Source organism: Haliotis rubra, unplaced genomic scaffold, assembly GCF_003918875.1.
Source record: "Haliotis rubra isolate DU_JTF1 unplaced genomic scaffold, ASM391887v1 Scf244, whole genome shotgun sequence".
Classification (NCBI taxonomy): Eukaryota; Metazoa; Mollusca; class Gastropoda; order Lepetellida; family Haliotidae; genus Haliotis; species Haliotis rubra.
Window position 1 is genome coordinate 579,413 of NW_025766492.1, and position 15,140 is coordinate 594,552.

The following is a 15,140-nucleotide window of genomic DNA, read 5'->3' on the forward strand; positions in this document are numbered from 1 at the left end:
TAAAGTAAGCAATTTGTGTGTGTGGTCCATAGAACTACATAAATCTTAGATTGAAATTTACATGAATTTAAAAAAATATGTCAATGATTTGGAAAAACTAATTCATAAATATATTGTGACCTTTTGAAAATCACACATGTAATACTCCAAGTACATCAGGTCTGTCCTTTTCTGTCATTTCCTTCTCGACTGTGAATTGCTCTGGGCTCCATCCTGTAGTATGGAGAACCCGATCCATATTTTAACGGAATAATAACAAACAATGAGTACATGTGATGAATTTACTCATTAACAAGTTCTCCCTCAGGGACCATATATTGCTTGACACCATGACGATCAGGCAGCACATGCTACATAAACAGGCTGGACTTGCATGGGCTACCACGAAGTACAGGTCAAACCAGAAGCTTACAGACATTCATACATCACATATACTGGTAACTCAGTGGATACGAGGGATATACCATGAATCTCCTCGTATCCACCAGCAGCTTTGTGTGGGATATCGTGAGCATCTCACATTCACCAGCAGCTGTGTAGGGGCTTATCTCGAATCAATTCATTTACACCAACACTTGTATATGGTCAAATCAGGAATCTCACTCATAGGATACAAGGAATCTCCCCCCATACAACAAGATCAGTGATTGCAGTATGTAAGGAATCTCCTTGCATCCATACATAGAAGTGCTGAAAGCAAATTGGGAATACCAATGGAGCAGTGTTGCTAGCATACTAGAAACCACTGTCTCATGTACAAAGTAGGCATTAAGTCAGGAAGTGCAAGCTCAATCTCTCAATATAAAGTATGTAACTTAGCAGTGCTTGGAGCATACCTGGACTTCTTTGTATACCCCTAGCAGTGCTTGGAGCATACCAGAAACCTCCTCATATACCCATATCAGTGCCTAGAGCAAACCAGGAAGTTCCTGGTCTGAATTCAGCTGGGTTTAGAACATTCCATGAACATCCTGATATACATGTAGCAGTGCTTGGAGCATACCAGGAACGTCCCTGTAACTGGAGCATACCAGGAACGTCCCTGTAACTGTAGCAGTGCCTGGAGCATACCAGGAACGTCCCTGTAACTGTAGCAGTGCCTGGAACATTTCGTAATATCAACAAACACATAAGGAGCTGTGTGTGGTGCATACCATGACCATGTTAGTATACACAAGCTGCACTGAACATTCCAAGCATGTCTGGAAGATCAGAGCTGAGTGTGGGAAACCAGCTTCACATTCTGGGTTCTGTTCATATCATTGTCAACATTTCATTGAAAGGGCACACAATGTTTCTCAATATCAATATTGAAGCTCGAAGTTCTAAATTCCCATAATTTGGCTATCAGGAACGTTGGAGTATGTATGTACAAGTCCTTGCATAGACAGCACTCGGATTTCATGTTACAGCTATCAGATGCCTTCAGCTTAACCTGCAAGTGAGGCAGGCTTCCAGGACTCAGTTTGTGATTGATACAGTTGGATTATGAACTGGCAATGGAAATGACACAACATGCAGCTATGTACAGATGTGCAGAGTGATAGCTCCACTATCAAGGAGCTCTGTCCCATGTGCACAGTGTGTCCAGGAAATATAAGGCAACCAAATAGTGACAATACTACTCAACACATGTTAGGGATCAGTTCATGGTCAACCTGGATCCTTACAAATGTTCAACAGTATAAATATGACCCGCGCAAGTCTCTCAGTATCTAGGAAGTTCATTCCATAATGCCAAATCATATAAAATACTTGTATAATCAAGGGTAAATTCACGCCCCTCAGTCCGGAGCCTATGAAAAAGAAAATCACATTGCAAATCTCCTTGTATTACAATTCATACAGATTGTAATATTTGATGCTAATATCTGATGCTAAAAAAGGCAGCAAACCAGTATGATATGTGTGATATCACACATGAACTTGCATAACGTTACACAATGATATCTTTATGACTGGAGTTATCTCCCTTTACAGAAATGCAAAAAGTATTCCTTTAGCAAACGTGAATGTTATCATATTTGGCAAACATGGTTAATATAAAACACATTACCAATATTCATTACATATCAGGGCTTAATCAGGGAATAATATCAGGGCTTGTCACTGAATCCCACATGATTTGAATAACGCTGAATTGTGGCTGTCAATTTGACACCGCATCAACTACCCAAAACCTGTTGTCAACACAGTGTCAGGATACAACGGAGGCCTAGTAAGGGTCCAAAACTTAATTCCTTTACAATGGCAGGAATCACATGAAGGACTGGGCATTTTGTTGAAGAGGGGTGGAGCAGCGAGACCTGGCCTTAGGGCAATATCCTATTTTGCCAATCTTCCTAAAAATATGTATAATATCCCTACAAAAAATGACCAGACACTAAATAATGTTCAAGTTAATTAAAAAAATATTGAAAAATGTAAAATGTTATTCCTCCTCCCCATCTTTTATGTCATTCTCCATAACCTATTTCTCCATAACCCACCCTATTTCACAGGCGGGTGTTCCTATAATAAATGCCCAGTCCCATGTAATAATCATGTAATAATCACATATACAATCATCATATTATCAAATGTATCCTGGAAGTACATTTTTCACAAGTTCCTCACCCAATCAACATACAGACAAACAACCTGTATTCATCTAAAGTAACAGATTCCAAGACACAACTTGACTGTCACAGATTCTGAGAATAAGCTCCAAACTTATGACACAAACCTGTGTGAATGAACTGACACACAAGAAAATGACCAATCACAGAATCTGTGTGAATAAGTTGCCACACAGTGTGTGAAAGCATGGACATAAGTTTAAAGCAGATTAGTGCCCACAGGGCTAAGAGCAGTATCATATGCTGACATAGAAAAGAAGTAACCTCCCTTTCCAGGAGAAAAGCAAGTTACCTCCCTTAGCAGGAGACATTTAGAAGACTATCCTCATAAATACATTATATATTATGTCAACTAAAGATACACCATCTAACAATGAGTGTTGCTTGTGTGTAGACTACATCTCATGGCCTCTTACTATAGCAGTGATTCTGGAGGGGAAGTAATGCATGCAGACAGGAAGCAGGACAAATATCCTTTCTGGACATTGTGGAAGTCTCCAGAACACTGCTGTATAGTAGAGTAACACTGATATATTTACATAGTTCTGGAATATTTTCTTCCTGTTCACCTGTTCTAGAAAAACTGCCTGTCTGTATCCGCTGCTCCTACAAAACTAGCAATCAAGTCTCTAATTCAAATTAATTAACAACTGTGAACTGTATTTGAGAAGCACTTCATAGAAAGAGAGAAACGCCAGACAAGCATTCTATGTTATGCCATCATATCAAACCTCTTTTTTCTTGTCCAGTTAAAGGGAAATCTTTGCTTCAGGATATATATATTTTTTTAACAGCTACGATTATATTTGTTATGATGATCTGATAATCATACAGGCTGTGTGAATGATTTGAATGTTCAACTCCAGCACAAGTTGTCAGACTACAACAGGGCAAGGACTAGTGAGAATATTATCACAGAAGCTGTCTTCAAGAAGCACATCTAACACAATAAAACAACTACTATAGGGGGGCAGGCAGGCAGGGGAGGAGGGTGAGAAGGTAGTCGACAGCATAGAAGGTATGTGCTATGGGAAGAGAGCAGAAGGTTTGTTAATGTGAGGCCATGGCAGAAGAATTGTTGAGTGAGCGAGTTTAGGTTTAGGCCGCTTTTAGCAATATTTCAGCAATATCATCGCGGGGGACACCAGAAACTTGCGAAGAATTGTTGAAGGGTGGGACCAGAGCATAAAATATGTTGGAAGAATTGTCGAGGGGTTGGACCATGGCAGAATATCTATTAAAGGCTGGGATGATTGCGAAAGCTTTCTCTGGGGGCTGAAGCAATATTTGTAGTGACAAGGAGCTTATACAGAAGGTAGGTGGGGGACATTGATAGTGAAGCTGTGCTACTGAGGTATAGGCAGACTTGTGGAAAGTACACAAACCAATTGGAAATGGTAGGGCCAATACACAAGAAGTGGGTCCAGTTAGAAAAGCAAGGGAACAGGCAGGGTCCAACGGAACAGGCAGGGTCCAGTCCAAATGGGAAGAGGCCGAGCTGGGCGGACATCTGTACACTACGACAGCTACAACGCTGAATTCTATTTACATAACAAATACACTGAGACCGTGTGCAGTGCTACCAAAGTTTCATACATCCACACTTCCAGCCCTTTAGGCCAGGTTACCCTTGTATCTACAAGCTCTGTACATTAACGCACAATGTCGGATCAACAAGTACCGCTTCATCTGGAGGGGATGAACAGGTACTCCAGTGACCTTTAGATCGGAAGTTCTACACTAAGTTTTCTGCAAATCGTAAAAACAAGTCATGTCACTGCGTAGACTTCACTCATACATTAAAACAGGATTCTAGGGCTAAGAATAAGGATTTCTATTCAATATATTACTGTTTGTACAGTCATAATTTCAAACATTTTACATCTGATATCTGACAGTTTGTCCAATGATTTCACATTGGTATTGAATGATTCATTCCTGTTGTTGACTACTGAAGCCATAGATAATTAATGCTTCCCCCACAAAACATCCATATACATACTCATATGTACTCATACCGTACATTACACATTGTAATGCTGTCGTACTTCCTATACCTTTACTTATGCTACTCCAGTTTATGCGGGTATTTTCATCTTTCCGTCATGCACACAAATCATTCTCATGTCAAGTGCATGTTACACAAAATGACATATTAACCTGCTTAAAGCTAAAGTCCATATACCTATGCGGAACTTGTACTGTACAACTTTTGTACATTGTATCATGTTGCTACTGTACTGACACAACCATTAGTGTACAAATGGTAATGCACGTTATTCTCATAACCATCACTCTCATAAAAATGTCTGAAGAGTACCCACCCCAATTCAATATCCCTGAAAATCCCAGGTTTTATTGATTTGTAAAAATGTCCATTAAGAAAGCTCTTAAAAATTTTAGAAGCGGTAGAATTACTTAGCTTACAAGTTGATACCTTTCTCAAGCAGTATGGACAGCGTACCTACAAAACACTACATTGAACTAATTAAGAAATTGAAATCCGTTCGTCCACTGTAGCTTCTTTTTCAGACGGTCCTCGTGCCCAGTTCGGCTTTCTATGGACAAGATGCATCACAAGCTCTGTATACTGACATATCCTCCCCTGGGCAAACTTCGTAGCCTTTTCTCTCACATATACTGTCATATGTTTGACATGGATCTGATTATTATTCTGTGTAACTTCATACCTTTAATATACTGCTTGTGAATAATATATGGTCTGATAAAGCTCTTAGCAATATTCCAGCTATATCATGGCAGTGCATATAAAGCATGGGCTTGACAGCGTTACCATGTGGAGAACCAAACCCAGGTCTTTGGCATGATAAATGAATGCTTGAACCACTAGGCTACACTAAGTTCTTGAACTCATTGTCAGTGTAGGGTCATATTTACACAAAGTTGTAATCGGGGGATAGCTATTACGGAAGGGGCTGCAATTTTCTCCAGTCTCCTTCATGTTCGCTGTCAAGTTTCTTTATTTGTTTTTCACCGTTTCTGAATTTTATCAAGTCACTATTTTAACATGTAGTAAAGTTCATACCAATTACAGCATAACCAAGCAATACAGGATAATCAAAACACCTGTAAAAACATTGTCAGAATATAATTCTCGTATCATTCTGTAGTCTCCCAAAAACCAATGGAACTTGTATGAAGAGCACTGGAGCTCGACACTTCACAAGGTATCAACCTCCGCATGACACCACAACGGCTTCTTATAAAGGCAGTGATATCACAGGGGATAGCCTATCACAGAGCATCCGGTTGGAGCAGACTGTGATCATGGCATTGTCGTCGTCGTCTGTGGAGTGGCTGCAGACTGTGTCGACGTCTACATCACCCGTTAAGTGGCACTCAGCTATATGATTTAATGGCTGGTATCCTCTTTAATGGAAGAACAATCACTATCTCCCAAGTCAGAGTTATGTCCCCTGAGTGGGTGATTATCACAAGAATATATCGGGGCACCTGTCCCAGTTCTGTTCTTTCTTGCACAGCCAGTACTCCCCTGTGTATGTGTGGATCAGGCTCCCTGTGGTGCTGTCCACCTCCTTCCCGAAACCACTTGGGCTCATACATCTTATATTCATCACCTGCAACATATGTTCAGACATATCACCTACGTACAGCTCCACGTAAGGATCATGCAAAATTGAGAATACTGTCAACCAAATCATTGTGCCTGACAAACCCGATCTCATTAGTCTCCTCTCACAACAAGTATGGGTTGCTGACGGCCAATACTAACCTGGATCTTCACAGGTGTTAGAGATGATGCCAGAGGCTAAACATTCCACACCTTAAACACATACTTGTGTCTATAATGGCCTGCTTAAGCACTGACGTCTCCAGTCATTCATGACCTACTTAACCCAACACCCATCATCAGTCATGACCTACTTAACCCAAACATCCATCCTCAGTCATGACCTACTAACCCAAACATCCATCCTTAGTCATGACCTACTTAACCCCAACACACATCCTTAGTCATGACCTACTTAAACCAAACATCCATCTTCAGTGATGACCTACTTAACATCACCACCCACTCTCAGTCATGACTTACTTAACCCCAACACACATCCTTAGTCATGACCTACTTAACCCAAACATCCATCTTCAGTCATGACCTACTTAACCCAAACATCCATCTTCAGTCATGACCTACTTAACATCACCACCCACTCTCAGTCATGACCTACTTAACCCCAACAGACATCCTTAGTCATGACCTACTTAAACCAAACATCCATCTTCAGTAATGACCTACTTAACATCACCACCCACTCTCAGTCATGACCTACTTAAACCAAAAATCCATCTTCAGTAATGACCTACTTAACCCAAACATCCATCTTCAGTCATGACCTACTTAACCCAAACATCCATCTTCAGTAATGACCTACTTAACCAAAACATCCATCTTCAGTCATGACCTACTTAACATCACCACCCACTCTCAGTCATGACCTACTTAACCCCAACACACATCCTTAGTCATGACCTACTTAACATCACCACCCACTCTCAGTCATGACCTACTTAACCCAACACTCATCCTCAGTCATGACCTACTTAACCCCAACACCCATCATCAGTCATGACCTACTTAACCCAAACATCCATCCTCAGGCATGACCTACTTAACCCAAACATCCATCCTCAGTCATGACCTACCTAACATCACCACCCACCCTCAGTCATAACCTTCTCAAACCACCCTCAGTAATGGCCAACCCCCACCCTCAGTAATGGCCAACCCCCACCCCCTGTTGTGGCCCATCACCCTGAAATACACACCATCAGTCTTGGCCTTCTCTGCTTCACTGTCCCTCTTTTTCCTGGCAGCTCTCTGTTTTTCTTCCAACTGGATTTTCACTCGGTTAGCCTCATCCCACTTGCCATTTTCCATGTGCCGTTGGTCTGGACGGTTCCGCGAGTCTGTTGGAGCAACTCCTTCCTCTGGTTCATTTAGCTCCACAGCAAGCTGCGTGAAGTGGTAGATTCTCTCACATGACACCCTGGACAACGAAAACAGAGGAATGTCATGAGGTGGCAGTTCCACATCTAGACTGGGATACAGCACCATCTTGACAAACATAAAACCCTGAAAACATCATGGCCTTCAGCTTTGAGATTGGTTGCCTTCTTATCCTAGAGATGCCCTCAATCTCTACAGTATAACATGTTTATGCCAAGCACCATTTAACCTTCATGCTGCATAGTGTATGTCTAACAGATGCATTCTATTCTACAAGTGTAAGAGCTGGCTTTGAACATGTTCAGTATTGCTTCTTGTTTATTGCTGCTCTCAGCAACGTCTTTGAAAGACTTCCCCATGCTATTGCAGTCCTAATTCCCACTGTACTGTACAAACACTTCCAAACACTTGTACATATGCTTCTCAATCCATATTCTGTTCATCATTTGCTTCATGACGGTGTTAGAATGAATGAGTTTAGTTGTATGCAGGGATGAGAATGAAGTTTTGAAAAAACTCTGAAAACTAGCCGAAGCTCCTGATATTTTGGCATTTTAGACCTTTAAAACTGGCTCAGAAATGACAATACATGTATCATGAACACGGCAACCATTAAAAAACTTTAAATCTGCTGAAGCACATTCATACAATTGACAACGGATTTAGACGATTCACAAAAATTACCCTTGACCAATATCCGAATTTAGCAGAGAAAATTCTATCCCTGTGTATGTCGGCTTTAGGGGGACACAAGAAAGGGGTTTCACAGAGTGGGGAATCAAACCCAGGTTCTTCAGATAATTTTTCAACATCAGGAGTACGTACTCCTTATCTTATCGATATAGGAGTACTGGAAAAGCTTAAGAGTAAATGTAGAGTACTGAATGGAATTTAATGGAGCATCAGTAATCTTGTGTTTCGTTTCATATATGCACCACAACATTGCTACTCTTGTGTAAACAGGTCAATAAACAATAAAACAATACTTTTTCAGATAAATACGTCTGTAAATGATTCTAAGACCGTATACCATTGCTGTAGTGCGTATCTGCTTCATTTTCTCAATTATTTCCTACCATAACGTGGATATTTTTTATCCGTACATACGCCGATACGGCCCGCATCTGGAGCCCTGTTGTTTTCCTTCCTTACTTCACTCAGCTATTGTCATGTGTTTAGTATTGATCTGGGAAGTATAGTAAATCTTAAAGCATGCTAATCATGGATTTTCCATTATCAATGTGCACATTATTATGCGGTATACATACATTGGCTTGTTAACCTTCCACATGACTTTATGTGGGCCTGTTTCAAACACCGGCTTGCCCTTGTTGGACTCCTCGACTTTCACCACCTTGGCTCCCTCCATCTGGGAATCCCATGTCCCTGTCATCACCCACTTGGGTTTGCCGGATGCATCAGTCACCACGCCCGACACCTGCACACAGAACAGGCAGTGAGTGGGGCTCAGAAGTGAGAGAGAGTGACTGAGAAGAGATGAAAACTCTAACAAATAGCAGGCACCCTGTAATGTGGGGAATCTTTGGTATGACAAGATGCTTTAACCACTAGGATACCTCAATGATCTATAAGGACTTTTCATTTGCAACCTGTAAATGCACTATTACTCCAACATCTGAAAATACAGTGACCCACCCATCTCACTTTTCATCTTGCATGGAATGACAGAGAACCATCCCACTTCTCACCTTGCATGGAATAACACAGTGACCCACCCATCCCACTTCTCACCTTACATGGAATAATACAGAGACCCACCCATCCTGCTTCTCACAGTGCAGGGAATAACACAGAGACCCACCCATCCTGTTTCTCACCTTACATGGAATAATACAGAGACCCACCCATCCTGCTTCTCACCATGCAGGGAATAACAGAGACCCACCATTCCTGCGTCTCACTTTGTAGGGAATAACAGAGATCCACCCATCCTGCTTCTCACCTTGTAGGGAATAACAGACCCACCCATCCTGCTTCTCACCTTGCAGGGAATAACAGAGACCCACCCATCCTGCTTCTCACCTTGTAGGGGATAACAGACCCATCCATCCTGCTTCTCACCTTGCACGGAATAACAGAGACCCACCATTCCTGTGTCTCACCTTGTAGGGAATAACAGAGACCCACCATTCCTGCGTCTCACCTTGTAGGGAATAACAGAGACCCACCCATCCTGCTTCTCACCTTGCAGGGAATAACAGACCCACCCATCCTGCTTCTCACCTTGCAGGTAATAACAGAGACCCACCCATCCTGTTTCTCACCTTGCATGGAATAACAGAGAGACCCACCCATCCTGCTTCTCACCTTGCAGGGAATAACAGAGACCAACCCTCCATTCCCACTACTCACCTTGCGTGGAATAACAGAGACCCACCCATCCTGCTTCTCACCATGCAGGGAATACACAGCAACCAACCCTCCAGTCCCACTACTCACCTTGCGGGGAATTTCCCTGGAAAAGTAGCTGTATGCAGAATACTTGAGATGGCACTTGTCCCCATTCCGATGGTTCGTGATGTCCATCTCCCCATGACTGTCCACCCACAGCTTCCCTACGATGATGTTGTGCACCGTTGTTGTCACCTTGCGCCACGTGTAGTGGTTGCCGCTCTTGGGAAACACCAGGTGGGCAATGCCTGGACAGGAATGAAGGTATTGACAATACGATCAGTTATGATTCAGGCCTGTAGATTATTTAGTCTGGACCCATTGTGGTGGTGTGTGGTCCTGTGCATTGAGCCCAGGTCACAAATCAGTTGAAGTTAAGCAACATTGGTCATGGTAGGACTTCAGTCCTGCCCCACAACGAAGCACACATGATACATGTGGTCTCACCTCAGGCAACTGGGTTTGTTCATAAATTGGCTCTGTTCATCTATCAGTGAATGGGTACCCGGTGGGACAAGTCATATGAATGGTACCCTTCTCGGCTGGGTTTATCCATGGTAATGTCTTAGAGCCTTGAGCATGCAAAGTGTGTGGAAACAGGCGCTTTATATATAACTATTATTATTATAACCAAATGATCAGCACAAAACTTTCTGCATAACAAAAGAGATGCTCTTATCTACACTTTCACAATGCCTTTGAGTGGGTGAGTTTAGTTTTACACCGCACTCAGCAATATTCCAGCTATATGGCTGTGGTCTGTAAATAAATGAGTCTGGACCAGATATTCCAGTGATCAGCAGCCTGAGCATCGATCTGCACCATTGGGAACCGATGACACGTGTCAACCAAGTCAGCGAGTCTGGCCACCCGATCCCGTTAGTCACCTCTTACGACAAGCATGGGTTACTGAAAACCAATATTCTAACCTGGACCTTCACGGGTACAAAATGCCTTTGAGGATTAACAGGCTAGTTCAGCGAAATCACAGAAGGCATTCATTTGTAAAACTGTAAAGATACAAATCCCATATTTAATGGTTCTGCTGACATAGTTCAAGTGTTAGAGGTTCTGGACTCACCCATGGGTATAATCTGTAGGTATTTGCCACGGAACTTGCTTGTCATGGTGAACTCTTGCCACAAATTCCACTCCTTCCCCTCTCCATACACGGCCAATGTGGGCGGATGGTGGGATACCTGTAGCACACAAAACGCTGAACATGCTGAAACCTGCTAGCTTGGAAGTTGAGTGAGTGAGTGAGTGAGTGAGTGAGTGAGTGAGTGAGTGAGTGAGTGAGTGAGTGAGTGAGTGAGTGAGTGAGAGTGAGTGAGTGAGTGAGTGAGTGAGTGAGTGAGTGAGTGAGTGAGTGAGTGAGTGAGTGAGTGAGTGAGTGGAACTGTGAGACAGATTTGAACAGTATTCCAGGTATATCACAGCGTGTCAGCTTAATGTAATAGGAAAGTTTGAAGTGACGCACGTGAGCATGGGAAACTGCGCTGACAGGTTTAGAAATATAGGGATTCAACCCATGTTCTTGGGTTTCTGGCATCCGAAAGGAATTCAAGTCAGCACAGTATTGTTTTAGCATCAAACAGCTGAACACTTTTGTAAAAGAAAGATGAGTCAAATGTGTATTGTAAAAGATAAACATAAAATCACAAAAAAACTGCTTTGCATAAATACAAAATTTACTGCAACATAATCATGCTAAAATCTTATAAAAGTCTTACAGTTAATAATGCGAGGGCTAATGACATACACCCAGTTGTAAAACAGAAACAGAGCAAGTTGCCCCCATGTATCCCTACAGACTGATGATTTTGCATTTTACATTACAGTTTGCGAGGATTTTTACTCACTAATATGATGAAAAAAACCCTGTTCATGACGTTTTTACTAAAACGAAAATATGGAGACCACTGACTAGAGGCCCCAAATTTAGTTGACTATTTACTGGTGATAGACACCCTATCAGAACCCAAGTACTTAGTCTTATCATACAACCAGCATGAGAGCCTTTCTAGCAATTAATTCAGAATATGGATGAGGACGACAGCAGCCAATAATGCATCCATCCATATATTGTATCCATGGGTTACCTGCTCTGCAATAGACCTCCATCCCAGGTCATCCATCCTATCACTCTCGTAGGTCTCCCCCAAGAGGGGATTGAAGGGCTTTCCTGTCCGACTGAGTGTAGTGGCGTACGCCAATTACGTACGCCGATATCATGAACGCGGCCACCCAGGCCAGCTGTTCGGCGGAGTCCTCGCACTGCGCTGCCATATCCAGGCAATGCGTGTACTCAAACTCCTCGGTTAATCTTTGTAACATGGAGAGGGGTTCGTTGAAGTTGACCTGAAACAGGAAGTGAATTAGGTGTTGGTCTTTCATTAAAACATTATTATTTTTATTATTATAGGATATTTATATAGCGCACATATCCACACAACTAGTAAATGCTCAAGGCGATGATATTGTTTTTCCCCACGATCATTGGATGTCAATCTCAACGGCACATTGTATTATCAATCTCAACTCTCCGGGGAGCATACAACTCTTGCAGCCACTAGGCGCACCGAGTTATTGCGGCTTTGTCATCCTTACGAGGTACCCATTGACAGCTGGGTGGACTGGGACACATAGTCACAGTACTTTATCCAAGTTTATTGCATGTTGCTGTACCTGCAACTAGGTGTTTGCACATATTCATGTGGCCACCATCTGGTCATATACCAAGGATTGATTCGTGGGTTCTTTTAAGTGCACAGGGTTGTGTACTGTACACTAGGGGTTGTGACAACACTGAAAGAGTCTGCACACAAAGTTGACTCCAAGGTTTTTACACCCGGTCACAGGTGGGCTCGATCCCGACACCTCAACCTCGCTGGATCACTAGCCTGGCGCCTTAGCCAGCTTGCCGACCACTCCCCACAAAAATATACCAGTAATCAAGACACCATCCCAATACATTCCCAATACATAGCTGTTTGTGGTGCACGTTCCAGTTTAAATCACTGAAACAAACTACTGCCTGGTTCAAGCATGACTGGGACCAATATGCTCTCAGATTACATTGCACAAACGACCATATTTTTAGACAAAATGGGCTCTAACCTTGTACCTATTTGCTCTGTCCACCGCTTCAGTGTTAGGCAATATTTGAATAAGGCTCATGCAAAAAGACTGACTGACTGACTGAGTTTAGTTTTACGCCGCTTTTAGCAATATTCCAGCAATATCACGGCGGGGGACACCAGAAATGGGCTTAACACATTGTGCCCATGTGGGGAATCGAACCCGGGTCTTTGGCGTGATGAGCCAACGCTTTAACCACTAGGCTACCCCACCGCCCCGGCAAGAAAGACAGCTCATTTGCCTTTCCATTAGTACAAAATGGCCTCATTCCCTAACCTCACAAAAATATCTACAAGCCTCACTAAAATACACAGTATACAGGTTAAATGTGCTTAAGGTGGTGGAGAAACATGCAAACCTGTATTGATGATGCATGGGTTAGTTCCGGAGGTGTGAGATGGGGTAATTACCTTCAACATTACTGCACTCATATTGCAATGTGAAATCACATGTGTGCATATCAGCTGGTGCTTGTCCAGACAGGGCTGGTTTTATAGTGCCAACTCACTAAGACACCATGGTACAATTTGACAAGGATACCCTATCCACAGAACAGTGAAACCTGCCAACACTGGCACCTGTCTAATCCGGCACACTGTCAAAACCAGCGTAACATTTTGGTCCCACCATTTTACAACGATATTATGATCATTAAAACATTGTCTAATGCGGCACCTGTCTATTCCATATTCCAGCACGACATTCCGGTCCCAAAAAGCAATTTTAACTGTAAATAACACTGTCTAAACCGGCATGGGTATGAGCAGTCCAATCAAGGACCCGTAATCCAATACACTCCTCTCGACACACTAGATAATCAGGAAGTAGTGATTGCATGGTGAATCAAATGCTCGTAGGATTACGGCAGTTATGCTTTCTAAACACTGATGGATTGCATTAACTGTTTTCAAGTGAGTGACATGAATGGTTTTTGACTGCCTGCAGTGTAAATGGCAGTCATGTTGGAAAATGATTGTCACTGTCTAATCCGGCACCCTGTCTAAACCGGCATTCTATTTCGGTCCCATGGGGTCCCGGTACAGACAGGTTTCACTGTATACATATTGACTGAGCTGACCAATCCTTGTTTTACTTTTACCAAGCAACAATCAAGGTACCATATAGAACAAACTTTATGGATAACAACTTCTTTTTATTCGTGAGTGTGACGTTTCGATACAGATTCTTGTACCGTTGTCAAGCATAATGGGACATGAAGAAGGGGGTATTATATATATACTATATATATACATAAAAAGAAGTTGTTATCCATAAAGTTTGTTCTATATTGTACTTCCCAACTTCTACAATGCCACTCAAAGAAGAAATCAAGGTACCACCTTATAATTTGTTTGGTGTCAGTGAGTGAGTGACTATGGTTTTACAACGCTTTTAGCAATATCACAGCGGGGGGACACTAGAAATGGGCTTCACATATTGCATCCATGTGGGGACTCGAACCCGGGTCTTTGGTGTGACAAAAGAGGATGACACAGTACTTACAGGCATAGGGATCTTGGACAGTTCTCGACCAATACAGTTCTTCATTATGCTCCAGAGGTTCAGACTAAAGTTGGGCTTGTCTTGGATCCTGCGTCGCCGAACACGTTTTGGCACCACTTCGGTGGAGGAGTCGGAAGCAGATGAAGGATTCTGGGAATCATAAGATACGGATGATGTTGGTGTTCGGGATTTGTCGTGACTTGGAGGTCGCCTGTGTTCTCCCTTCACAACGGATACTGCGTCCATCTACAACGACGGACAAACACGACTCAGTTGCAGACGAGAGTCAGGACAAGAGGCCATCCCAGCAAGCTGGATGCAAGTCCTTTCAACAGCACTTTCTAGTTCTAGTCTGGACTGGAGCAACTAGTTCCGTATGTTCAGGTCTAAAACTGTAAAAGCTCAGCTAGAAAGACTAATAACAGCATCAATATCTGTAGTGAGTGAGTGAGTTCAGTTTTACGGCACTTTTAGCA

The 15,140-nt window shown here is 42.6% G+C and overlaps 1 protein-coding gene across 1 annotated transcript in view; it reads right to left on the reverse strand.

The window, feature by feature from the left end:
* Positions 1-1,708: 1,708 nt before the first annotated feature.
* Positions 1,709-15,140, reverse strand: part of LOC124278995 (oxysterol-binding protein 1-like) — a 48,358-nt gene continuing 34,926 nt past the window's right edge. The window contains 9 exon segments of the mRNA XM_046714791.1: positions 1,709-6,178; positions 6,180-6,217; positions 7,428-7,648; positions 8,877-9,046; positions 10,069-10,268; positions 11,102-11,219; positions 12,123-12,233; positions 12,235-12,381; positions 14,665-14,910. Of these exon segments, the coding sequence (XP_046570747.1) occupies positions 6,071-6,178; positions 6,180-6,217; positions 7,428-7,648; positions 8,877-9,046; positions 10,069-10,268; positions 11,102-11,219; positions 12,123-12,233; positions 12,235-12,381; positions 14,665-14,910 (1,359 nt within the window). The 3' untranslated portion in view covers positions 1,709-6,070.